This window comes from Sitophilus oryzae, unplaced genomic scaffold (genome assembly GCF_002938485.1).
Source record: "Sitophilus oryzae breed Bouriz unplaced genomic scaffold, Soryzae_2.0 scaffold_578_pilon_pilon, whole genome shotgun sequence".
Classification (NCBI taxonomy): Eukaryota; Metazoa; Arthropoda; class Insecta; order Coleoptera; family Curculionidae; genus Sitophilus; species Sitophilus oryzae.
The window spans coordinates 1,591,216-1,619,200 of record NW_022147171.1 but is presented as its reverse complement, the minus strand read 5'-3'; the positions used below and the strand labels follow the sequence as shown (position 1 = coordinate 1,619,200).

The window sequence follows — 27,985 nt, the reverse complement described above, 5'->3', positions numbered from 1 at the left end:
CCTACCAATTTACAAAACCAGATATGCTAAGCAAAAAATATATACATCTTAAAGCATATAAAAAACAAAGGCAACCTAATATGTATTATAAAACAATTAAAGTTTAAACTGTTAATTTCAAGTAATTTCCCAATAAAATACAATCATTATCTCGCATTTTAATTCTAAGCATTAACTTAAATATACTTAAATTCTATACATTGTGAAGTGTACGAATCATGGAAGCTCAATGCTAAGACAGTTTCCTTAAAGACATATATACAATTATAATAAATTACACTTATACAAGTCACCTGATTGAATAAATTCACAACTCAACACTTCATATTCTGTATCTTAATAATTGTCATTATTATTCAGGTAAAAATATACCTTGAACAACATTGTAATCACTCCCTATCTTGAGCTAAGACAATAAAGAGGTTTAAAGTAAAATATATTTAGAAATATAATAGAAAATACTGTAAAAAACTTAAATTCTCCACAATTTTTTTATAATTTGTAATGAAAGTATAATAGAGTTAAAAATCAAATATAAAAATATGAGTAATTACTATTAAAAAAAAACACTTAATACTATAGGAATAAGGTTACTTATAAACAATGTGTTGAATAGAATATTGATTTGGCAGTTACTTCTATTTCACTTCATTTTGTTCAAGCTGGGATGAACTATTCCTCCATTTTATTAAAACTAATCTCGACGTATAAATGCTCTTCCACTAAAAATATAAAATCTTATTTAAAAAAATATACTATACAAGACTTATATAAAAGAACCATGCCAGTTAAGAAACAGTGGTGCACTAGTGTCTTTTATTAAATCACTTGTGCCAATTACAATAATTATGAGATGCTCCAAACTCCAAGCGTAAAAAGTTCTCGCCCTCCTTGTTGGCATAAGTGGACGTGCACATTGAACAGCCGCTTACTGGCAGGTTAACCGGTGGTCTCAACATGGACGCTACCACATTATATTTATTATTATTACACAGTTAAAGCACGGCACAAAATGTATACGTATTTCTGGATATGTAACGTAGAAACTTACGTTACGGATGTGGATGCGTCATTGCGATGCGCGCAAAAGAGAGTTAAACCAAATATTTTTGACGTAGGTAACGCAAACGGTACATTGTGTTTTGTGGAATTTAGTCTATTTCCGCCGAGCAAATTTTTATCGAAAAACGCCAAATTGTGATACAAGCATGAAATTTGGCATAGTTATAAAAAACGATATTTTAAGAGTGTAATATTTGACCCGATTAGCCACCCTCCCGGACATGTATGGGACACCCACAAAATTTCTTACATCTTTAGGCTTTTTTAATATGGGCGATATTATACTCTATATTATATAATTCAAGGATGGAGAATGAAAAAAAAAAATGTTTCAGGTCGATATGAGCTTTACTGACCTTGAAAACTGCTTTATGATTTAAAAAAAAATACATTTTTGCAGACTTTGGTTAAACATTTTTTTTAAACGGCTAGCATGAACGAATTTATAACAAAAATATGTAATTTACATTAAAAAAGTAAAAAAAAACGTGTTTACCAAAATTATAGCTGTCAACGACGATCATAGGCGGCCCATGGATTTTTTGAAATATTTGTTAAAATTTTCCGGAATTGACTAAATGAAACCGAATGGCCTTCCAAATTATTTTATAGCAAATAAATAAAAAATAAATAAAATAAAAACATTTTAATTTTTCGGGGAATTCTCATGGAGGTAACTTGTCAACCCTGCAGCCATTACGCAATCCGCATCGCCTATTGTTTTATCGTTTGTATCGTCATGTCGCACAATGGCCGATTTGAATTAAATCATGGCATAAATAGAGTTACGCGTTTTGTTTTATCAAAAATTTAAAAATCGACATAATTTACCTAAATATATAAACTGAATTAGTTTTAGTTTCATATTTAACAGAAATTTTATTATACAGGATAACCAAGGGGGTAACGTAGTCTAATCAGAATACCGTTTATATGAATTAAATAGGCAACATTTTAATTACAGATTATTTCACTGAGGAAGAAACAGTAGCATATGCTAGGGTGGAATATAGGGACACGATCCCCACTTTTTTAAATCTTAAAATTTTTATGATATTTCTAGTTTTAACAATTTACATTTAACACAAAATGGTAATACCGACAATTAAATTTATAAAATGATGTTACTAATATTTTTAATTTTAACAGTTTTAACATGGAAAAATTAATATCCTTTTGTCTAAAGAAAAGAATATTAAATGTATAATAAATTTTTACATTCACCATATTCCACTATAGTAATAGTCCAAAGCTAATAAAGTCCAATATTAAAAAGGTTTAGAAAAATGTTTATCTGATGATTAAAATTTACAACTATCTTTTTGGCACGTTTTATTGGCTCTTTTGGCCTTTTTACAATATGTCTACAGTAAAAAAAATGCCTAAAATAATTTGAATGCAAATAAATCTAACAAATTTGGCATAACTTAGTCGAAACAAAGACTTTTAGATTACACTGTATAATTTTATTGCGGGCAACTTCGGGCAACCTTTTTTGGTGGATACTATGTAGAAAGGCATTGAATAATACAGAAAAAAATATGTGGCACTGGAAATATGGTGAGAACATAAACAAAATGCTTTTTGTATTTTGATTTTTTAATAATTCATTAAGAACATAATATTACCTAGCTAATTATCTCATATGATTTTTAAAATACAGACTTATACTATCATTTTTTGGTATTAAATAAGTCCATATCTCAGTAACCCCATTCCATAACTGCAGTTTTAATTTTGGAATTAAAATCCTTTTCTAAATACTACCTTCAACAATTTAAACCGTATATCCAAAAAGTTGCTGCCACTTCAAAAGCTACAAGATTGGACGTGGCATGGGATTTATATTATGAAAATAGCCTCAAAGATGCTACAAGAGAAAATAGAGGAACTGGATTGAGGCTGAATAATTTGCCAAAAAAGGGTAAGTAAATTGACAGTTTAGGCTACCAGGAGTTAGTAATTATGTATATTAATAAACTAAAGTGTATGATGGATATTTTTCTTCTTTTTAGATAAACTTAATCAAGATCAATCAGTATCAACTAGAAACCATTTATTCCAAATCACTTGGAAGACCATTTAATCTCGTTTAATTGATTTTGACACATTCTTCTAAATTTTTAACATTATTTAAAAAAATACATGTTCCGCCAATGATCGTTGTAAACAACTATAATTTTAAAAACCCCGTTTTTATTACCTTTTTAATATTAATTATTTATTTTTGTTATAAATCTGTTTATGCGAAAAAGATCAATTTTTTTTCGCAAAAAAAGTCTGCAAAAAAATCAATTTTTTCATTCATAAAGCAGTTTTCATGGTCAGTAAAGGTCATATCGACCTGAAACATTTTTTTTTGGATTCTCCATCCTCGAATTACATATGTATATAATATAGAGTATAATATCGCCCATATTGAAAAAGCCTAAGATTTAAGAAATTTTTGTCCGCCATTTTGAAAAAATGGCGGTATGGGGTGTCCTACGGGTCTGGGAGGGTGGCTAATCGGGTCAAATCTCTTAAAGTATCGTTTTTTATAACTACGCCAAATTTCATGCTTGTATCACAATTTGGCGTTTTTTTTTCTCGAGGGACTAATTCTTTTTCTAAGTTTAAGAACTGTAAGTTTATATTTTTATTCCAAATTAAATTTCTAAACATAATGTTGAAGAATAGAAAAATCATTTCTTAAACAACTTAAAATATCCTTAGTAATAAAAATATTGTAAAACGGACACTTTTTGTGGTTACTTTTGTTCACAGGATATGTTTACTTAATTTATATATATTATATAATTTATATATATTAAATTCTTTTAGAATCATTATCATTTAGAACAATTAAATAGAATGAAAAATGAGTTATACTTATATTATATTTATTATCAAATTATTAATTTGTTATATTAAAATGTCCTGTAATGGCCATATACGGGCTGCAGCAGAATTTGTGACCTTAGACGCCATATTTTTGGACATAAAGAATGAATCATCAGCTGGTCATCAGCGACAATTTTAGCGATTTTTAATAGTTGGTTGTGTGTAGTGAACTTTGTATAAACTTTATTACAATGGTAATTATAATAATAATAATAAACTTTATTAACTTTTAGATTAGTACATAAAATGACAGCCGTTTCTTTAATAAAGGCACCTAAGACAATGTCTTGTGTTGTGCCTTGTTTTGAGAGTTACTTTCTTATTAAAAGTTAACTACACGCAGAAAGAAAGAGAAAAAAAAAACATTATAAATATGCAATAAAAGTATACAAGCTATAATTCTAAAGGTTGATAATAATGGTTTGTCCTAGACCAACATGGAGTGCATTATCACATAATTGACAACTATATAAGATTTAATGTTCTTTTTGAAAATACGGCTAGAATATCTCCTGTATAACGAAGGTAAACTGTTATATAATTTTATTCCAATATAAGATATACTTTTTTGGCAGACTGATTTACTAACACGATCTATAGGAGTCATCTGTGCAGCTTGACTTCTGGTATTGTGTGAGTGGTACGCATGATACAGATTGTTCTTCGAATGTATTAATATTAATATAGATTTAATATATAGACCTCTTACATTCAGGATACAATTTATTGTATAGATATCTCTTACACTTACTCTACTTTTAATATTGAATATGACGCGTATGATAAAATTCTGACAAACTTGTAACTTTTTTAGCGTGGTTTCATACGCCGAACCCCAAACAGATATGCCGTAACTAAGAATTGATTCGGCTAAGCTGCTATAAACGATAAGAAGTAGTTTTTGAGCTAGTACATTGCGCAATTGATAAAATCTGTATATAAACTTTCTGATTCTTTTAGCCAGATAATCTATATGGAAAGTCCATTTTAAGTAGTGATCGATGAATACACCCAGGTATTTCACAACATTAGTTTGGATTACTCCGTCATTAAAACCTTTAATATACATGGGACCCAATTGTCTACTTTGCCCTGCAACAGTCGGTGAGAAAGCCATATATTTAGTTTTTGAGACATTTAAACTCAGTCTATTAGCATCCAGCCATTCTTTCACGTCTTGCAGTGAGGCTTGAGCTTTGTTCCACGTCCTTTCCCATGAAAAATCTTCACAAAGCAAAATCGTATCATCCGCATAAGAAATAATTTGACATTCATTATAGTTTAATAAATCATTGATAAATATAAGAAATAGGGTAGGTCCCAGTATAGTTCCCTGTGGAATCCCAGTTTTTATAATTTTGGTGTTGCTGAGTATCCCGTTTATGTGTACCTGTGATATCTTTCTGTCAAATAACTTTTAAATAGTGAACAAATTTTACCTCTAATACCTATATTGTTAAGTTTTTCCAGTAATCTGCTGTGATTCACAGTATCAAATGCTTTTTGTAAATCAAGAAAAATACCAATAGTCTTTTTGTTACTATTAAAATTACTCAGTAGTTTTCTATTAGAATCTGAAGTGGTTGTTCAGTGCTAATTCCCTTCTGAAAACCAAACTGGCAATTTGATATAATTTTATGTTCGTTTAAAAAAGATGTCAGTCTCTTGTTAATGCTTTTTTCAAAAATTTTAGACAGACCATTTAGTAATGAGATAGGGCGATAATTAGTCATTTCCATTTTATTTCCATCTTTGAATATAGGAATAACAATACTTTCTTTAAATTGCGTTGGTACGAGTGATGTTTCAAATATTAAATTTATGATATATGCTAGAGGTTTTGAAATTACATTTTTGATGGATTTAAGAGTTTTAATTGCTATTTTATCTTTACCAGGTGATGAATCATTTCTAAGAGAGCCAATTATTTCTTCAATTTCCCAATGGTCTGTCGGTTTAAGAAACATTGTATATGAATTAATATATTGAGTGAATTTATCACTTATTTCAGAGTGACTTATATTATCGGCAATCCTGCTCCCAATTTCCACAAAATAATTATTAAACGTATTGCAAATATCCGTTTGGTCTTTTAAAATAAGTCCATTTTCTAAGATATGTTCAATGTTTGTTTTGGCTTTGTTGGATATGTTGGATACCTCGTTGATTATTTCCCATTTTTTCTTGTAGTTGTTACCTGTAGTTTGTTCAGCTTTCAAGTGTAAAAGGCGCAATGATAAGAAAGAGCCAGGAGTTACGTTTTATAGGGAAATAAACAGTCCACTACACCTTTTTAGCGTTTTTTATTGAATTCGATAATTATTTTTCTGATATTATATGTACTTGATATATGCTATACGTCGATACTAGTTTTGTACCATTTGTTAACATTTTAATACGTTCTTTTTTCGTAATTAATTAGTATGATACCACAGGATGCACCATAGGCGTAGTGAAAACATTTACCAAAAATATAAATATCGCTTCAAGCGGCTATGTTAAGAAAAATATGTGCCATGGCACTGTTTGGAAGAATGGTCACAGTTTGGTGTCAGTCTTGTATTCTTTAGTCATTGTTTCCTGTTGAGAACATAACCTTACTTTATTGTTTGGATTTTGTTCTGCAGTTTTTACATTTAAGTCTTCTTCAAGTTCTTATAGTAGGTACTATATTTAAAAAAGCAGAAGGGAGGGCATATGGTAAGTACAAATACTGATATTTTTCTTATGCGATTTTATAATAATTTATTACATACATTACAGAGATGATTTGTTTAGGAATAAATGTAATAACAGCCACTACCCATAGCCAACAGGAGAACAAAGAAAACTGTTACCAGCATACGTTTTTTCTCTTTTTTTCCATAGTGGAATACCATGTTTTTATATTTTAATTGTGTTATAAGAAGTAAATAAAAATGTTTTAATTATTTTGATCAGAAGTTTTGATTGGCGTTGTTGACAGGTGACCAGTTTTTAACCACTTCAAATATTATTTTGTAACCAAAGTTTTAGTAAATAAGAAATAAAATGGCAACACCGCATAGTGATTCAAATAAAAATAGTGTACTATATGAAGAATTTTATGCTGAATGTCATTATCTACACAAAAAAATGGAAGGTGCAATTTAAAAAAAAATGAAAACTTTATCATAGCTTTTTTTGTGACACCCTAATGGTGGCGCCTCTCGTACGACGCGGCGGCTCCAAGGAGAACGATAGTTTGTATTGAAATTATAAATTTTGTGAGCATATGTAGGTAATTTGTGAACATATGTAGGTATTTTGTGAGCATATGTATATGGATGTAATTTAGAGCACATTTTAAATATATAGAAAGTTCTACAGGGCGTCCCCAAAAAAAGTTACATATCAAAGTTAGGTTTTTTAATGGAAACACCCTATATTTTGAGTTTTATTACAGAGGTATATGACTAAAATGTAAGGTTTTTGACATATTTAACATTTTCCAAAAATAATGCACATTTTTTAAATTGCAATAAAAGCTACTTAAATTCGAATTTACCCGGTATAGCCTAATATGTAGTTAAAATAACTATTCTACTTTAAATCAAATTAAAACTCCTTGACCCAAAAAGTCATACAGGGTAAGAAAAAATTAATATTGAACATTGGTCACCTCTAAAACAAATTACAATTTTATTTTAAACGGAACACACAGTATATTATTCCGATATTTAATGGATAATTCATGTCTCTTCAAAATATTATTAGGGTTACCTACCTCTAAAACAAAGATTTTCCTAGATATTTTCATTATTATGATTTAGTGTCAGTAGATATTTATTATTTGATAAAATCTAGGTGGCTGTAATATGTCTGATGTTACATCAACATAGCTGTCTAATTAGATCAACTTTAACAACTAGTTATCATTTGTGTCAGTTAAAACAAAAAATATTCTCAGAAATTTGCTGAAACTGGAAACTTATCCTAGGCATGTTCGGTTTTCCAGTATACAGGTACCAGGACCAGTACTTTTAAAATATTCCGGTATCGGTATCGTCTTTTACAAGACCGGTATACCGGTTTCGGTACCGGTACCGGAAGACTGTTTTAAATCAGTTTCAATCGATACCGGAAGACCGGTTTCAATCGGTACAGAAAAATAGATTGATGACAACCACAACAACCAAAACTGATATTTCTGTCTTTCCGATATCCCGGTCCATTCGGTCTTTCGGTCCATCTGGTATACCGGTTCAGTATCGGTCCCACTGATCTAATGTTGGAACCGGCATACCGATTGTAGGACCGGTACTTCGTGATACCGGATACCAGTACTGAAATCTTAGGACCGAACATCCCTATATAACTTATCCTAAATCAGAGAGAATTGATATATATGATTCTATTGGTTGGAGAGTGCAGTGTGCATTCACCAATTAATACAATACTTAAATGCTCTTGATTTCATCTAGTCTGGGTTTTTTATACGGATATGTTAAAGACAGTTTACAAAACTCTAACTATTGTCGACAACCAGAGAGATATGACTGATATGAATGTAGCTGCTTTTCAAAGTAGAACTCCACAAATGCCTTTTAACATGAAAATATTATTTGAAAAGAGAATAATTTTATGCAGTGAACAGGAAAGGAAGCATTTTGAACATTTGATTTCATCTAAATAAATTTTGTCACTGTACGTTTATATCTATTTTTAATCCTGTAATAATGGAAATATGTCTTAAACGTGTGTCTTTTTATTACCGTTGAGTATTTTACTCTATAACCTTAAATTTTTGTTAAATTAACAAAAGCTATATCACAGCCATCTAGACTTTTTCATATAAAAAAGGTATTGGCGCAAAATGATATTTTAAAGATATATAAATTCTCCATCGAACATTGGAATAACATACTGGGTGTTATTTATGATGTTCTATTTAAAATAAAGGAGTAACTTGCTTTTAAATGTAACCAATGTTCAATATTAATTTTGTCACCCTGTAGAACTTTTCGGGTCAAACTTTTTCAGTTTTAATTTGGTTTAACATACAATCACAGATAACACATAATCCAGATGGCTCCTTACGTGTTAAAAATTGTCACCCTAATTTCACTCCAATTTGGAAAAATATTGGAGTGACATTTGAATAATCTGAAATTTTTAGATATCTTTTCTCACTTTTTTGGGAGGTTTTGCTTCTCTTGCACAGATGTCGCTTGCACTTCAGTTGCGTGGTTGCCAAACGTTATATCGAAATATATTTCAATTCATTATGAATATATAAAATTAAAGGTATACCAAATTAGAAATTATGTAATTTATAAACATGAAATAGGGTATTACCTGAAATAGATATGTTAAATTAATATATAAATATTTAACTTAATACGTTCATTATTATTTTATTAATTTATCGTCACACGTCATTTACCAGTTGCCTAATTACGAATAGTTTCATATGACATTAACCTCAAAAATGATCTTTGAAAACAAACAATAAACAGAGCAACAAATGAACAAATAACTACATAATGACTGATAATGATAAGCGATAATAATAACTTTAATGATATGAAGGCTGATGAAGGTAATTATAAACATTATTTTGAGTTTGTTTAATAAAATATAGGATACAATATAACTAAGCAAAATCAAACAGTTTTAGACAACCAATATAAGATTTAGAACTTGACACATCATGATAAACAAATTGTACATTCAGGAACTCGTTTAAATATTATAGGTAAGTAATATTTTCACAAAAACTAAACATTTTAGTATAAAATCACAGGTAATATATAGAATATTACCTATGATAAAATGTTAAATACTGATGTATATTTATTCTAATCACATTTAAATTTAAACTCAAAATTTTCATAAAAAGAAAATGGTAATTTTTCGTAAATATAAAGTAAATAATATTACATATTTCAGGTTGATTGACGAATACTCTACAGTTGATTAGAGCCCATGATGATGCGAAGATAATTAATCACCTAACTTAAAGAAGTGTACATTCATAACTCATCTAACCATTATAGGTAATCATTTACAAAATTAGCCATTTGTGATTATAATATTAAGGTACTTAGGTACATTTTTATCTTCTAGATCAGTAATGTCGTCATAATTTAAATGAACTCACAGATAGCAATGGGGCACTGCACCAAAGCAGTATTACAAAATATGTGAAATAAAACTGTAATACAAATTGCTCTATAAAATTTAATAGAAATAAATTTATTTATGAAAATTAAGTTATGAAGTTTTATTTTTCCTAGGAAAAAAATAACATTTATATTTTGATCAATTTAGAACATTACAGTTAAAAAAATATGTGTTAGAATAACATATTTTTAATAAAATTGCAGCTTTTAATTTTTATACTTTTTTGCTTTTATATCAATAAGAACTAACGTAAGGAACAATTCATATTTATACTATGAAAACACATGCATATTTTTTGATGTTTTTAAAACCAGTGAATGATGTTGAAATATACTACACCTATTATTCTTATTAACTAACTTTAATTACAAACTTACACATTATTGTCATTGGAAATAAATTAATTTGGATATTCTATTTGTTTAGAAACTTTTTTACCTATTGTAGTTTTTTTAAAACCTACTTGATTTAAAACAAAAAAATGTCACCTGTTGTGACAAAATAAGGTCTTTTTTACTAGAAAACAATCTAGTGAGCTTTTCTAATAATACTTTATTTGATATACCATATGATCGAAAAAAACGGCGTCAGTGATGGCTATGAAATGAAGATCGCTGTCATTTTAAATGTAAATTTATATGGGAAATGTCATCGATTGCCATTTCCCAGCCAACTGGACGCCGTTTTTTCCGTCCCATCTGTTAATCTTTTTATTTTAAGGAAGATTTAGGAAGGGTAGCTTAAAACATGTTTGTCAATCAATTATCTTTATATGTCGTTTGTAAAAATATTTTACAGTAGTAGAAAATAAAACTGTTTTTAAGGCGAACAGCTTCTTTGCTAAAATATTTTTTGGTCCCAATACATAATAATTTACATTTTTTTTAACCTCAAATAATAAATTTTATGGAAAAATTGCAGAAGTCATAAAAACGTTCTAAATATACAAATCTATCCATTTTTCCATATCTCGTTGCTCCAGTTTTTGTCAAATTAACGAATATTAGAAATAGTTTATTTCAACCTCTTCAGCTTATTTTAAAAATGTTGACAAATAACAAAGAATACACCCCTTAAAGTTTCGCATTTGTCTTGATATACTCTGTATAAGACAACAGTAAATAACTTGTAATATAACTTCGAAATATAAATTTGAAATTAAAATAATGATTTGTTCTTAAATTTAATTTAAAAGTGATTTACGTTATTTATTAATTGAAACGTTTAAAATTTGAATATACGTTCAAAAGTTTTTTTTTACAATAAATTTGTTTATGATAAATAATTTTATAATAAAAATATGACCGAATTTCCTGGAACGTTTGCCAAATTTGTACAGGGACATCATTTTAAGTGTCTCACTCGATTTATAATTTTTCTGTTTGGTATTTAAAGATAGTAGAAAGAAAAACTATGAATGTAATTTTTCTGAGGATGCCGATTCTGCCAAATTTTTTAAAACGTCAATTTTGACAGTCCTCACGCCATTTATAATTTTTAAATGTAGAAACCCCCACATATTTTAGCATGGTTTCAGTCGTAGACATATTTTAGCTAATTTCAAAAATATGTAGTTTAGTATACTTTGCGCTTACCGTTTTCGATATACAGTGGATTTAAAAATGAATTGTTCCAGAATCATTTAAGTGTCTCACCCAATTTAAAATTTTCCTCTTTTCTATTTTAAAATAGTAAAAGATATTTTAATGGGATTTTTCGCGAGGATGCCGATTTTCTACATTAAATTTTTTACAACGTCAATTTTGACAGATTTGACGCCATCTTGATTTTTAAATGAAACCCCTCATATTTTAGCATGGTCCGGACTATACATATTTTAGCTAATTTCAAAAATATATAGTTTAGTATACTTTGCACTTACCGTTTTCGATATACAGTGGATTTAAAATGAATTGTTCGAGAAATCATTTTAAGTGTCTCAATTAATTTAAAATTTTCCTTCTTTCTATTTTAAAATAGTAAAAGATATCTCAATGTAATTTTTCGCGAGGATGCCGATTTTCTACATTAAAATTTTTTACAACGTCAATTTTGACAGATTTGACGCCATCTTGATTTTTTTAAATGGAAACCCCCCATATTTTAGCATGGTCCGGTAGACATATTTTAGCTAATTTAAAAAATATATAGTTTAGTATTTCTTCATTTGAAAAATTTATGTTTACAATTTTTGTTTATTTTAATTTACAAAGTTTGGATGTGACAGCTTCACATTTCTGAGAGCAACGGCGATTGAACTTGTTTCCATGGCTAACTAAGTGAAATTGTTTAAAAATGATAAGAATTGGCTATAACTCAGTAATTTTTTGAAGAAAACATATTATAGCTTATATCGCAGAAAAGCTTTAAAAATGGCGCTTTTTATGAAGTCATGGCCAACTATGGTTTCCATTTAGAAAAACATATATTTGTGTCATATGTCAAAATGAAAATGACAGGCTTTAGAGAAAAACGGAGGACAAAATCTCATTAGGGATGTGATTATCTACAACTTTATCTGAAAACTTTTGTCTAAAATAGCTTATAATGGAATTAGGGACAATTTTTAAAATAGCCGAAATTTGTTTTTTCGAAATATCTAGTAAAGCCATGAACTTTGTCAAAAAATCTGAAAGGCGCATATTTATGACCCACAAAAACTGCAATTGTTTCCCCATTTAACCGACTCTCTATCTTCAGTAGTTTCTGAGATACCCATAGAGAACATCGTCGGAAACTCACCCTGTAAATATGATTTTAATAGATTTTTTTTTTAAGAAGAATCAAAGTATAAATAAATAAAAAAAATTAAGCGTCGTAATTATCAAATTTGACATTTCAAGCAATTTTAAAAATTCGAAAATTGTAAACTGGATGAGTCACTTAAAAATAATTCTAAAGATTTCATTTTTAAATCCACTGCATATCGAAAACAGTAAGTGCAAAGTATACTAAACTTACATTTTGAAATTAGCTAAAATATGTCTACCAGATCATGCTAAAATATGTGAGGGTTTCCATTTAAAAAAAAATCAGATGGCGTCGTATCTGTCAAAATTGACGTTTAAAAATTTTGGTATAGAGAATCGTCATCCTCGCGAAAAATTACATTAGAAAATCTTTCTACTATCTTAAAATAGAAAAGAGGAAAATTTTAAAATTGGTGAGACACTTAAAATGATTCTGGAACAATTCATTTTAAATCCACTGTATATCGAAAACGGTAAGTGCAAAGTATACTAAACTATATATTTTTGAAATTAGCTAAAATATGTCTACCGGACCATGCTAAAATATGTGGGGGTTTCCATTTAAAAAAAATCAAGATGGCGTCGTATCTGTCAAAATTGACGTTTTAAAAAAATTTGGTATTGAGAATCGGCATCCTCGCGAAAAATTACATTAGAAAATCTTTCTACTATCTTAAAATAGAAAAGAGGAAAATTTTAAATTGGGTGAGACACTTAAAATGATTCTGGAACAATACATTTTTAAATCCACTGTATATCGAAAACGGTAAGTGCAAAGTATACTAAACTATATATTTTTGAAATTAGCTAAATATGTCTACCGGACCATGCTAAAATATGTAGGGGGTTTCCATTTAAAAAAAATCAAGATGGCGCCGTATCTGTCAAAATTTGACGTTTTAAAAGAATTTTGGTATAGAGAATCGGCATCCTCGCGAAAAATTACATTAGAAAATCTTTCTACTATCTTAAAATAGAAAAGAGGAAAATTTTAAATTAGGTGAAGACACTTAAAAATGATTCTGGAACAATTCATTTTTAAATCCACTGTATATCGAAAACGGTAAGTGCAAAGTATACTAAACTTACATTTTTGAAATTAGCTAAAATATGTCTACCAGATCATGCTAAAATATGTGAGGGTTTCCATTTAAAAAAAATCAAGATGGCGTCGTATCTGTCAAAATTGACGTTTTAAAAAATTTTGGTATAGAGAATCGGCATCCTCGCGAAAAATTACATTAGAAAATCTTTCTACTATCTTAAAATAGAAAAGAGGAAAATTTTAAATTGGGTGAGACACTTAAAATGATTCTGGAACAATTCATTTTTAAATCCACTGTATATCGAAAACGGTAAGTGCAAAGTATACTAAACTATATATTTTTGAAATTAGCTAAAATATGTCTACCGGACCATGCTAAAATATGTGGGGGTTTCCATTTAAAAAAAAACAAGTACAGGAACGAACCATATGCGACAAAGATAGAAGATTTAGATATGTCGTTACTGTTTTTTGTTTTTAATGGATATTTTAAAAGCCGGGTAATATATGGTAATCTGTGATGGTAATATACTATATACCTTTGACTGTCTTTGATTACAACTGTGTGATTAGTGATAATTATTATTAAAATGTCTGGTAATAAGTGTCAATTTTACAATTGTGAGATTTCTCGGAAATCAGGTGTACATGTGTTTAAGTTTCATGCGTCAAGAGATCCTAATTTATGTACAAAGTGGATAGAAAATTGTGAGTTCATTCATATAGAATTTTTTTGCACATTTTGTATGTAAAAATACGGCGTTAAGTTACCTTAGAAATGGTGATCGATGGCTTTTACCATATACCGTATGATCGAAAAAAAAACGGCGTCAGCGATGGCTATGAAATGAAGATCGCTGTCATTTGATATGTAAAATTATATGGGGAATGTCATCGATCGTCATTTCCAAACCAATCGGACGCCGTTTTTTTTTCGATCGTAGGGTATAATTTAACACATTAAGAGTTGTCCATCGTTATATTTCTATATCTATGCAAAGTTTACGATGGATAAATCAAGTAATATTAAGTGGATACAAATTATAAATGAATCAGTGAATATAAACTGTTATAAATTATAAGTAGGTAATGCAGTTAGTGAATATACCGTACGATAGAAAAAAAAGGCATGGGAGTGGGCTTGGAAATGAAGATCGCTGTCGTTTAATAGGTATGTAAAATTATATGATAAATCTTATCGATTGTCACTTCCAAATCAACATGACATGCATCTGTACATCATTAATCTCACGACTAGAGTTTCCTGAAATCCCGAACTCCCAGGATCCCGGCGGCGTGTATGTTTATCTCCGAAATCCCGATATTAAATTCCGGGATCCCGAAAATCCCATAAAATTTAAATGTCCAATCTAAAATGATTCGACTTTATACACCTTTCAAAGATCAACAAAACAAAGTAAAATTCATATTTAGTAAGTAAAAAAATGCAGTTTCAGACAATAGTTTGGTTTGGTTTGGTCGAGTTTTGTTAACACTGTCTAGTCTGGGCTTTTTTATTTGATATATGTTAATCAAATAAAAAAGCCCAGACTAGATAAAATCAGGAGCTAACTAATAGAATTATATCAATTCTCTCTGATGTAGGATAAGTTTCTATTTTCGGAAAATTTCTTAGATTTTTTTTTTGTTTCAACTGACGAACTGACACAAAATTATAACTAGTTGCTAAAGTTGAACTAATTTGACAGCTATGTTGAAGTAACGTCAGACATATCACAGCCACCCTAGATTTTATCAAATAATAAAGATCTATTCACACTAAATCATAGAAATGAAAATATCTAAGAAAATCTTTGTTTGAGGGGTAGGCCGGCAACCTTAATAGTATTTGGAAGTGACATGAATTTCCCAACCGGCTACGTCGCTTCACATCGCGTGGCCGTGGTGTGGCTCCAAATTCGTTCGTTTTAAAAATATTATTAGATTTGGCTATAGGCGCCCTCTGTGTCATTAATAGGGAACTGTCTCATCGAAAACATGCTGTTCCGTAAGCAATGGCCATCTGGATTATATGTTATCTGTGATACAATGGTTATTATAATTAAATATCAGGCTATAGAGAGTAAATTACAATTTAGGTATTTGTATTAAAATTTATTCTTCATTTTCACAAAATGTAAAATATGTCAAAATCCTTACATTTTAGTCATATACGTCTGTAATAAAATGCACCTAACAAATCAATAATTAATATATAGGGTGTTCCATTACAAAAAACATAACTTTGATGCGCAACTTTTTTTTGGGGACACCCTGTAGAATTCTATATATTTTTATAAAATGCTTTCAATTTATTATTATTATTATGTATACTTGTGTAAATCCTATCTAAAATAATATTTTTACGACAATGTGCATGACTTACCTAATAGTTTTCTTATCAGTAGATTTATTTTCAGGCCTTGCTCTATTCAAAACCTTCAAAAATTCAGAAGTTTTGGCTCTCATTCTACTGTGAATATATGCCTTTGAACATTTAATGTGATAATGTAAATAATGCCGAAACATATGAATCAAATTAATAGTATTATCTCTTGTATTTTTTGCTGTATGCCTTGGAAACAATACAAAAGTCACATAACCTGAAAGATATACCCTATTGAATATAGACACCTATATACAGGGTGGTCCGAACTGTATTCCGGAAACTTCGACAGCATATTCTGCAGATAAAAATAAGTAAAAAAGTTCGTATAAATGTATGTCCTAAAATGCTTAGTTTCGGAGATACAGGGTGCAGAAGTTTCATTTTTATTTCGATTTCCAAATAATTTAATAGTAAAGTCAATATTTGAATGAAAATTGGTGCATGGGAGTTTTTTGACATGAGAAATTTGATTTTGATGTCAATATGGCTTCTACTAGTACAGGGCGCCACCTACATATTTTTTACCCGGTTTGAAGAGTAATAACTTTTTGTCTGTACCTGTATATAACTACTGAGTAAAAAAATAAACATTTACGACGTTTTTTACATAAAAAAGGTCTCTAGGTAAAAATCGCTACGAGTAATCGTTTTCGAGATATTTGGAATCGAAATTATCAATACCTGTTATCATTGACATTAATTAAACATGTTGACTAAATAGTTATTAGACTGAAATCATAAATTTGAAATATTTTTATGCCAAAAGTGCAACAGAAACTGTTTTATAATTTTTTGCAGAAAAATTTATGATTAATTTAAAAAAAATAAAAATTTCCCAAATTTATTATTTCAGTGAAATAACTATCTACTCAACGTGTTTATTTTTTGTCAATAATGACATGTATTAACTATTTCCATTCTAAATATCTTAAGAACGGTTGCTCGTAGCGATTTTTACAAAGAGATATTTTTTACGTAAAAAGTCACAGAGATGTAGATTTTTTCGCTCGGTAGTTTTATACAGGTACGGACAAAAAGTTATTACGCTTCAAAACAGTTAAAACACATGTAGGTGGCGCCCTCTACTAGTAGGAGTCATATTGACATCAAAATCAAATTTCTCATGTCAAAAAACTCCCAGACACCAATTTTCATCCAAATATTGACGTTACTTCAGAAATTATTTAGAAAAAATTGAAATAAAAATGAAACTTCTACACCCTGTATTTCTGAAATTAAGCATTTTAGGACCTATATTTATACAAACTTTTTTACCTATGTATTACTTCCGGAATACAATTCGGACCACCCTGTATATATACATAAAATTAACAATAGTGAATTGTTAAAAAAAACGATATTTACTAACCAACATTATTATCTACTTTGGCATCGGTATCTTGTAGTTCTAGAGGTGGTTCTCGGTGACTAAACAGAACTGGAGGAGCGGTATGTGAGGCCCTTAATCCCTCCTTTAGTTCTTGCATAAAAACTTTACCTATAATTACATCATCTTCATCACGAAATCTGGTTGAAAATACTACAGTAACTCTATCCGATTTGGCTTCAACATACCTAAATAATAAATATACATTAACATAAATTCAGAAATCTGTAACAATAGAATTAGGGTTTTCAAACTGGGATCCCAATGTATGTTTATTCCCAAAAACCCAGGATCCCGAAAAATGTAAATCTGAAATTATTTGACTTTATAAGTGTATAAAGTCAAATGATTTAGGTTGGGTATACACTTATAAAGTCAAATCATTTTAGATTGGGCATTTTAACTAAAGTTAGTCTTTCAAAGATCTTATTTTATTTATACTCAGCAGAATGTCAATGTCTAAATGTTGTATTTCTGTGTTTGCTATATTTTATTTTGTTTTGAAACAAGAATTTTATTTTTTATACTTACCAAATATAAATGTTACTTGTTTAGTCAATTTTAATAAAGCTCTTTTCCCATTTTCGTTTTGATATATGTACCATTTTTATTAAGTATTTATATTAAATTTCCCATTCTGATAGTTAACAGTGATAGTATCTCAGGATCCCGGGATAATAGGTTCTAATCCCAGGATCCCAATTCCGAAAATTGGAAACAACACTCTACATAGAATAATTTTTATAAATAGAGTATTAGCAGACGTAATAAGCTGTTGATTAAGTTGAATTTGGATATTAAAGGTAAAATTTTATGTAATTTCAAGATAAATTATTCATTAAAATTATCTGTCAATGTCAAAAACAAGCTATTTTTTTATTACACTGTATCACTGTATACATATTCTAAAGATTCAGGGCAGATTTTGACAGATGATATTCAAAAAACGGCAGAAAATACAATTTACTTGTGCATTTAAATGTGGCTCAGTATATTCAACAAATTGAAGAAATCTCAAATTTTAATAGTATAAGCAAAAACTTAAGGCGCTCATCATTGGTATGATAAGTGCATTGAGTTTTTGAATGAACACAACGTATTATACTGGCATTGGGGTCTGTATACAGGGTTCGGCAATAGTGCGTCGGGCATCTGTAGCTCCTAGAATAAAAAACTTGAGAATTTTGTTTAAGTGTAAACTTCAAGTATGTACGAGGATGTATTTCAGGAAAATATTTTAACTTCTATAGGGTGGCTCAAAAAAGTGTGAGTGGATCGGTATATTTTTTTTAAAATGGAACACCCTGTATATTATTGTATTTTTGGCTTCCTTTCAGATCTCTTTACATAATCCTAAGATATGAGTAAATATATTTAGGTAATTTCAGAGATATTAATAAATAAATAAAAAACACATATTTTTCAACCTTCCTTAAAAAAATTGATTAAAAAGACAAGATCTGTCTCGAAATCAAAACTATTTTAGGTATTTACTTTAGATAGTCTATACTTACTTTGTTTTAAAATATTGCAATTTTAAATCATACAGAGTGTTCGAAATTCTAAGCCAAACTTTTTAAAATATAAAATAATTTTTATTCGTTTTCTTTTAAATGGAACACCCTGCATATTATTTTTTTATTGGATGGAGAGTTAAAAACGAACAATTTTTTTATTTACAGTATTTCAATTTTTTTTACGGTTTCGCAGATATTCACGGTTTTATATTCCATATGGCATTTTCCACAGTAAATACAGGGTGTTCCACTTACGAAGAAAAATTATTTTATATTTTAGAAAGTTTGGCTTAGAATTTTGAATACCCTGTATTGATTTTGAGACAGATCTTCTCTTTGTAATCAATTTTTTGAGGAAGGTTAAAAAATATGTATTTTTTTTATTTATTAGTATTTCTGAAATTACCTAAATATATTTACTCATATTTTAGGATTATGTAAAGGGACCCGAAAGGAAGCCAAAAATGCAATAATATACAGGGTGTTCCATTTTAAAAAAATAGTGCGTCGGGCATCTGTAGCTCCTAGAATAAAGAACTTGAGAATTTTGTTTATAAATAAATAAATGCCTTTATTGTCAAAAAAGTTTACAATTTGTAGACAAAGGTAAAGTAAACAAACAAAGTAAACAAACAAGGTACATAAACAAACAAACAAAAGATAATACAAAACATTATACAAATAATATTGTCAGCCTTATTGTTTAAAATAAACATTTATAAATGTTTATAATGTCAAAGAATAAAAAAACAAAAATAATGTTCAAAAATATTTAGTTTTTTTGTTTATATTTATAGTAAATATCAATGACCTCTAAATAAATTTATTCCGGTGTCATTGGTAAATATAGCAATAGCAAACATTAGACCAGTGTTTACAAGATCAAATTCGATTTTCAAAATATAATTCATTCACGGCGTAGAAAGCCTTGTCTAGTAAATAAGAGTTCAATGCTTTGCGAAATGAAGAAAATTATGTTATGGATTTGATTTCAAATGGCAGGTAATTGTGCATTTTTTTTCTAGTTGTATAATATTGAACTTTTAACTAACTCTGAGCGTGGGGTTGGTAGAAAAAGATCTTGCTCCGCGTTCCTGTGTTCTGCGTTTAAGTATAAACCTAAAGTATGTAGGTTTACACTTAAATAAAATTCTCAAGTTCTTTATTCTAGGAGCTACAGATGCCCGACGCACTACTGCCGGACCCTGTATATGTATTGAAAATTGCTGGTGCTGGTAGGTCTATAAACATTAAGCACCATTAAGTATAAACACTGTTTCACCCTTAATTGTTTCTGCGACAGCATTTCCTTTGTGTAATAGTAAATAAATAGTAAAATAAAAAAGAGTAATAGTAAAAATACTTTTAGATCATCTGTAAATTGATACACACCTATGATACACTATTTGGAATCAAGATCATTATTATTAAAATGACAGACACAATTGGCACTGTCATGTTTCCTCTCGTTGGAGAGATACTTTTCAATTCGATTAGAGTTCTACTGCGGATAGTCATACAAGGGCCAAAAAATTATTACGATTAACTTTTTGAGAAAACATTATTCATAAAAAACATTATTAAAAAAAAACATTATTCATAAACGTTTTTGTTTGTTCTAAAATGATTAATCCTTGAAAAAAAGAGTATTTTGGCATTGGAAAAATTTCTAGTGGTAGAATACCTAACCAGTTTTTTTCAAGAAATGAACCCTCCAGTGCCACAAAGGAACAAACTTTTTATTTATGGTTAATTCAATTTAATACTTTTTAACATTTCCCTACTGTCTCTAAAAAAAATTAAAGAACGAGAAATTATGGTTGTATTTTTTTGATGGCTGTCTCATGGTTGGAATTACATGTACATTTTCTTTTTTCTTGGCAGTCCCTGGCAGAAGCGTCACTCTAACAGCAGTCGACTATACTTATATGGCAGACATAGGCAGTCTTCTTCACAGTAATTGGCAGTAAAATAATATTTTGGCAGTACATGTGCATTATTTATCCAAGTGAGACACACCTCGAATTGTAAAAAATGTCTATACCTATGTGGCGGATCTATCTTTCCAAAAAATCCTTTATGGAAACAGAACGTCAACGGTTTCTTGTAGACGTATCTGTTTTAAAAAAGTAAAGTGTTCTCGAATAGTTGAATTTAAATATTTTAAATAGTTTTTTTTTCTTTATTCTTTGTATTTTTTTTGCTTCCGACGATGGAAAGAGATAACTTTCCGAAACGTTAAGGCTTTGTTAGGCAAACTAGTATTACTATAAACATAACTTCTGACAAGCAGCGTGTGTTTAGGTTTAACGCAGAAGTGTTTACAAAAAATAATTATTTTATTTTGTAGATTTTCTTGCAGTGCAGTGGCGAAATACCCATAAAGGATTTTTTTGGAAACACCTCGAATTTTTTATAAGATCAAAAATCAAAACGTATCTCTATAAAAGATATGATATTAAATATTTTAACTAAAATTAATTTTAATTTAAACTAAATGACTTACCATAGAGTTGCTAAAAAACATCAAGGTGTTATTTTTATATTTTGTTATAATTTTTAGTACTTAGAAATTATTCAACCATATTTTCATATTTCTCTGTAAAATATATAGAAATTTGAAAAAGTATAAATGGGATTAGCCATTTTAGAAGAAGCAAAAACCGTAATGAATAATGCATTTTACAAAATTTAATTATAATATGTACAGGGTTGTTCACAACATACGACACGAAGTATTGTAGCTAAACGATTAGATTTTTACAAATTGTAAGTTTTGGTTTCATTGAAGGACTATTAGAGCTACAATTTAAAAATATTTTTGCAAGATACAGAGTGTCCCAAATAAAAAATATCAAAATTGTATTTTTTTAAATGGAACACCCTGTATATTATTACATTTTTTGTTTCTATGATTAAAATAAAGGTAAATTTGATTAAGGTTTATTACACTTAACCTTTAACGTTTTTGAAATATTTTCAATTTTGTGAAATTGCAGTAAAAATTTTAAGGCTTCATTTCTCCAAGGGTATCAAAGTTTTTAATACCAAATATTTACTGAAGTCTATTTATTGATCAGTTCTTGTGTTGCAATAATAAAAATAATACTACCTCATACAGAGTGTCTAAAAATGTATTTTAAATAATTTCTAGCTTTAAACGGCAATAACTTGTTTAATTTAAATGGAACACCCTGTACATTTTAAGAGAATCAGATGCACAATTTAATTGTCTATCAAATTGTATTATACTATTTTTTACCTATCCCGTCAAGTTTTGATAGAAAATGCATTTACTTATAATTTAGACCTCAATTATCAATATACCCATGGCAATTGACATTTTAGATTATTTTTAAAGCAACAAATGTACAAAACGTACAGGTGCTAAAAACGATAATTACTAGCCCATGTGTATACAAAAAGAAAACTCTTAAAACTTTATAAAAGAGTATATACCATTAATTAAATATACCACCTTTATTTCCGCCCAAATATTAATTAATTACAATTAATTGTGTTAGTTAATAAATTATTCTAAATGAATGTGGATTTGAGTCTGAAATCAATTAAGTTATGAATATGAACGTCTCTGTTGTCATAAATAAGCATTCGACAAAAAATAAAATAACATTTTTAAGGTGTTATTTTTTACCACACTGTCTAATATACATACAAAATTCAGTTTTTAAGTATTTGGAGCAATTATTAATAATCAACGTAAGCAGTTAATTAATGTAGTTTGGATACTGGAATCATATTAATTAATCCTCTTTAACAAATATTGAAACCATTTTTTTTAATTTTTTTAATGAAATAAACGAACTATATCAACAATATTTAGTATCTGTACTCTTTAAAAATTTGTTACGTCTTTCAAAATTATATAAAATGTCAATATTCCATGGGTATATGAAAATAAATATTTATTATTAATATTTATTTATTTATAAATGAGTTCTAAATTATAAGAAAATACATTTTCTACAAAAACTTGAAGAGATAGGTAAACAATGGCATAATACAATTTAATAGACAATTAAATTGTGCATCTGATTCGCATAAAATATACAGGGTGTTACATTTAAATTAAACAAGTTATTGCCGTTTAGAGCTAGTCATTATTTAAAATAAATTTTTAGACACTCTGTATAAGGTAGTATAATTGTCATTATTGCAACACAAAAATTTAGTAAATAGAAATACTTCAGTACAATATTTGGTTTTAAAAACTTAAATATGCCTAGAGAAATGAAACATTAAAATTATTACTGTATTTTGACAAAAACCTAAATATTTCAAAAACGGTTAGATTAAAATGCGGCAAACCTTAATCACCTTTACCTTTATTTTAATCGTAGAAACTAATAACTATCTAATAATATACAGGGGGTTCCATTTAAAAAATACAACTTTGATATATTTTGTTTATTTGGGACAATCTGTATCTTGTAAAAATAATTTTAAATTGTGGCTCTAATAATCCTTCAACGAACCCAAAACTTACAATTTGCAAAAATCTCAACTTTTTTTTTAGTTTAGCTACAATACTCCGTGTCGTATGTGGTGAACAACTCTGTATACTATATCAGAATATACATGTTATCACTGAAAATTCAATTTCCATTCAGAAACTTTCAGTTGAAAATATATTATGATAATAATTATAAACTGGAATTATAAGATTTATTCGTCTAAGTATTAAATTTCTCTCTTAAGTCATAATACTTAAGATATTTTGGTTCCGAATAACAAAATTCAGGATAATTAGATATCAGATAGAGATGCGAAACAAATTGCCACTCTTAAATTAAAATCAGGACCTGAAATCCAACTTGGCACAACTGTAGACAACCCCAAATACTTGTAGGAAGATTTAATTGAACGACTTTGATGTTTGTTAGTGTCTAATAGAATCTACTAATTATTAGTTTTACACAGAGTAAATTATTTTATATTTAAATCAAGCAAAACTAAATAAGTGCCTTTTACTAATGTCTATATATTTTTTTTAATAATGTACCTATTATTAATTATTTAGAAAGCTAATCCTATACTTAATTATTTCTTCAAATATCATTTTCAATCAACCAATTTTACATTACATATTATAATTACCTGTTATTTAATGAAACTGGATTAAAAATGATTTATACTTACAAAGTTTCATCACTTCTATAATGGATAACAGCCCTCTTATGGCCTTCCTCTCCAGCCTCTTGAAAGTCAAAATACTTCTCAAAAACAGAGGCAAAGCAATTTCTTTTTAGTAAACCAATTTTTTTTACAATATCAGGCCAATTTGATGGTATATTTTCTAGGTCTAATAAGCATGACACATTATATCCAGTCTCTGGAGCTATTAAGTAAGACCCATATTCTTTTTTTAAGAGTTCATCAGCACCATGTTCTTGAAGTTGCTTATAAAATTTTAAGGCTATACTGATCTGTAATAGAAAAAAGGATTGTACTAACTTTAGTTGAATAAATTTACATTACTTTTAAATAGGAATTTAATATATGTAAGTAAAAAAAATACATAATATTGATAAATATGTTGAGAGTTTAAAAAGCATGAAAAGTTTTTAAATACCTAATATAGTGTAGGGGTAATAAATAATATATATTTAAGATAAATAAAGGATAAACTTACTCTAATCTTCGACTTATCTCCATTTAGATTAGAAATGCGATATAAAACACCATCAAAATCTGCTACTTTTACATCTATGCTTTCGTTTTTTAACCTACAAATTTATAGACAGACTCAATGCACCACCCATTGGATCATATATCTCTATTGTAAATCATGACTCATTTATTCATCATCTATCACAACGAATAAAGATCAAGCTTTGCAATGCTATAATTGAAATAAACGCAGGAAATACAAACCAAGTTTATCAATTTTTAGAACACCTCACCCAAATAAAACCGGCCTAGTTTCGTAAGTTATAAAACACTCGTTTACTCACCCAGCCTGTGCATTTTTTATTTTAACAGTTAACGTTTCCTCTACTACCCTGTTATTTATTTCTAATAAAATCATAATAACTTTTTATAGATACAAGTACTAATTTACTAAAATCGAAAAAAAATTAGAGATGACATGGGAGGTGGATACTCGGTTCTTTAAAAAATGATGACTGTTGTAGTGTCATTGTCATTACTGCCATTTGTCAATTACGTCAATAACATCCTTTTGACTGTAAAACAGAATCCTTCTAGGTGCTTCTAGCCTCCATAAACAGAATTTACAGAATTCTGTATTGAAGTCGAAATCAGGGACATGCGTTGATCTATGTTCCGGTGTTGCCAATAGTAGCGGAATTTCTTTACGGTAGAGGATTTTATTATGCTTGTAGCGACGCGTGACGTATCCGCGGAAAATAATTCTCTTCTTAAAAATAGCGGAAATCTTTTCCATAAAAAAAAATAGGTGAAACTAATTATTGGTAGGCACAATCTTTGAATAATTGTTTATAAACAATATAAATAATATGTAATTCTTTATATTATAATATAAAAATGGTGCATGGTGATCAGTGGGACAACTATAGAGGAGAGCTATAAGGGGTGCTTATGGCTCCCTTCCTTTACCCCCATAATAATTTCATCGATAAGTGAGATAAGCCGTTCTAAAAGGTTTGAGTCCCTCTAAAAATTGGTGTCTAGTTGCACCACTGATGGCGATATATCTATAAAGTATTTATTTTATTTACTGTTTATAAATTTACTTATTAGAAGATTTCGTACTAGTTGTGGTACTGTGGTGTTAGGCATAAAAAGTGTCTGTACTAATATTCATAAACTAGATTATGCTAGATTGTGCTAATATTAGGATTAGGTATATACCCACCTGCTTAAGTTAGGTTGTTGTTATATGCCGATATTCCAATATTAAAAATCATTAAAAACAATCATTAAATCATGAAAATAATCATTAAATTTAGAGTAAAATGTTTAAGTTGTTAAGAATAATTGTGTATTTTATTGTCTATTTTATTAAAAAAAGTTATAAGTAAAGGGATTCCGAAAATATAAGAAATATAGCCCCATAATTGGGTCTAATGAAAAATGTTGTCTTATTTCAAGCCAACAAAAATAATAATTTGTTGCTCGATTTGTTGTTATTCGGTGTAATATAATTTACTTTATTTACTTTATTAGATTAATTAATTAAGATTTTCTTTGTTAGATACCGTCTAATAATATGTATAGTAATAAAGGTCTGTGATAATACCAAACCAATACTAGTGCCAATACCCATTTTTTAATTGCAACTAACCAAACCAAACCAAACCAAACATATTTATTTTTTAAAATTTAATTACCGCATTCGCCATTCTGTCAAGAACCTAATAGTAAAATGTACAATCATAGTATAAGGAATACAATCCTTGAAGGGTACAATAAAGGGTACGATGTACATTGACAATTTATATGGTGACAAGTGACAATGAACAGTTCAGGAATTAATTAAGACGAACTAGTATTTTATAATTTTATATAATACTAGCTGTTTGGAACAGTGGCGGCTCGTGACCCGTGTGGCTGGGGACAAAATTTTAGTTGCGTCTATTTGCCCCCCCCCTAATTTACATAATACCCTAGCCCAGTTTGTAAATATCTCTATATATAGATATATATCATTATCTCTATATATAGTAATATATTATATATTATATAGACTATAAATAGTCTACTATAAATTTTAATGCATTTTAAATATGAAAAATGTCTCTCAACCCAAGTACTTGTAAATGGTGTAGTAACAAACAAAACAAACAATTTGAAAGCCTCTGGAAATATATTTCCAGGATTATTCTCCTTAAATTATTTTATGCTCGAAATTATCATATCTATTATTAATACCTGCAATTTATTCATTAATTTATGCTGGTCAATAACATTTTTTGTTTGTTAAATCACGTTGTTATAAAAAGTTTGTTAAATCAGATGTTAAATGCATTGGAAATTTTTTATAGGATTCTTTAAATTTCGGATCCGCAAGAGATAAATAAAAATAATTGAGATATACGAGTACCTACCTATTTGCAAACCTTATTTCTAAATATATAACAATGTTATCTAATATTTCATAAAATAAAATTCGCAAAGATATTTGACTTATAGCCGCTTTTATTAACTTATCGAATTGACATAGCATAGAGACTTTTCTGTAATATCTGTTGTATCGTCTTCTTGCACCGAATAAAATAACGCGCTTTTTTATTTCGGATTCTTTTATTTCCGTGGCGTGTTCTGAAATACAACCGGTTATATCATTTTGAATAATCTCGGACAAGCCCGAAAAATGTTTCCAATTTGCTTTAAACGTTTTTTGAGTTTTCTTATAAAAGTTTTAAATGCTACGTATAATGAATCATATGAAATATTCCCTTAAGGAAATGTGATATATCTCCTTATGAAATATACGGAATATCCCCTTAAAATCTGAGCCTACCGAGCCTCCACGACTTCATGAGAAGGCGACTGGAGATTTCGCCTAAGCCCCGCCTTAATATGATACAACTCCGACTTACTCGCGTCGCTACCGCACGATGAGTTAGACAGAGACAGAAGACTGCCGTACGTCGTGCATCGACTCTGATAGTAGGCGATGTAGAAATCGCCGAACAAAGGCCAAACAACGGTCAAAATTATTTTGTTTTCTAACGCAGCGGCACAGTCACCGATCAGCGTATGCCAGCGGTAGTGAATGTGTTAATATACAAGACCACAAATATTAAAATAATATTGATTATTAAAACACTCTTCCCTGTATTAACAGTATTTTTATGTATT

At 28.8% G+C, this 27,985-nt stretch overlaps 1 protein-coding gene and 1 long non-coding RNA gene across 2 annotated transcripts; one reads left to right on the top strand and one right to left on the bottom strand.

The window, feature by feature from the left end:
- Positions 1–38: 38 nt before the first annotated feature.
- LOC115887576 (probable actin-related protein 2/3 complex subunit 2) lies at positions 39–25,351 on the bottom strand. Its single transcript, XM_030907040.1, has 6 exons — positions 25,153–25,351; positions 24,831–24,924; positions 24,338–24,624; positions 17,643–17,848; positions 16,271–16,487; positions 39–722 (listed from the first exon to the last, which is right to left on the bottom strand). Exons 1-6 carry the CDS (start codon positions 25,224–25,226, stop codon positions 695–697), a joined length of 906 nt encoding a protein of 301 aa, XP_030762900.1. The 5' UTR covers positions 25,227–25,351; the 3' UTR covers positions 39–694.
- LOC115887577 lies at positions 9,612–10,087 on the top strand. The gene is made up of 3 exons (XR_004051114.1): positions 9,612–9,661; positions 9,856–9,962; positions 10,033–10,087. It is a non-coding gene; the product is annotated as an uncharacterized LOC115887577 (long non-coding RNA).
- Positions 25,352–27,985: the final 2,634 nt, after the last annotated feature.

Coding starts and splice junctions, on each gene's coding strand:
- LOC115887576 (XM_030907040.1), bottom strand. CDS start 25,226: ATGATTTTATTAGAAATAAATAACAGGGTAGTAGAGGAAACGTTAACT. Junction 24,925..25,152: donor ATAAAAAATGCACAGGCTGG/GTGAGTAAACGA, acceptor ATAAATTTGTAG/GTTAAAAAACGAAAGCATAG. Junction 16,488..17,642: donor CAAAGTAGATAATAATGTTG/GTTAGTAAATAT, acceptor TATATCTTTCAG/GTTATGTGACTTTTGTATTG.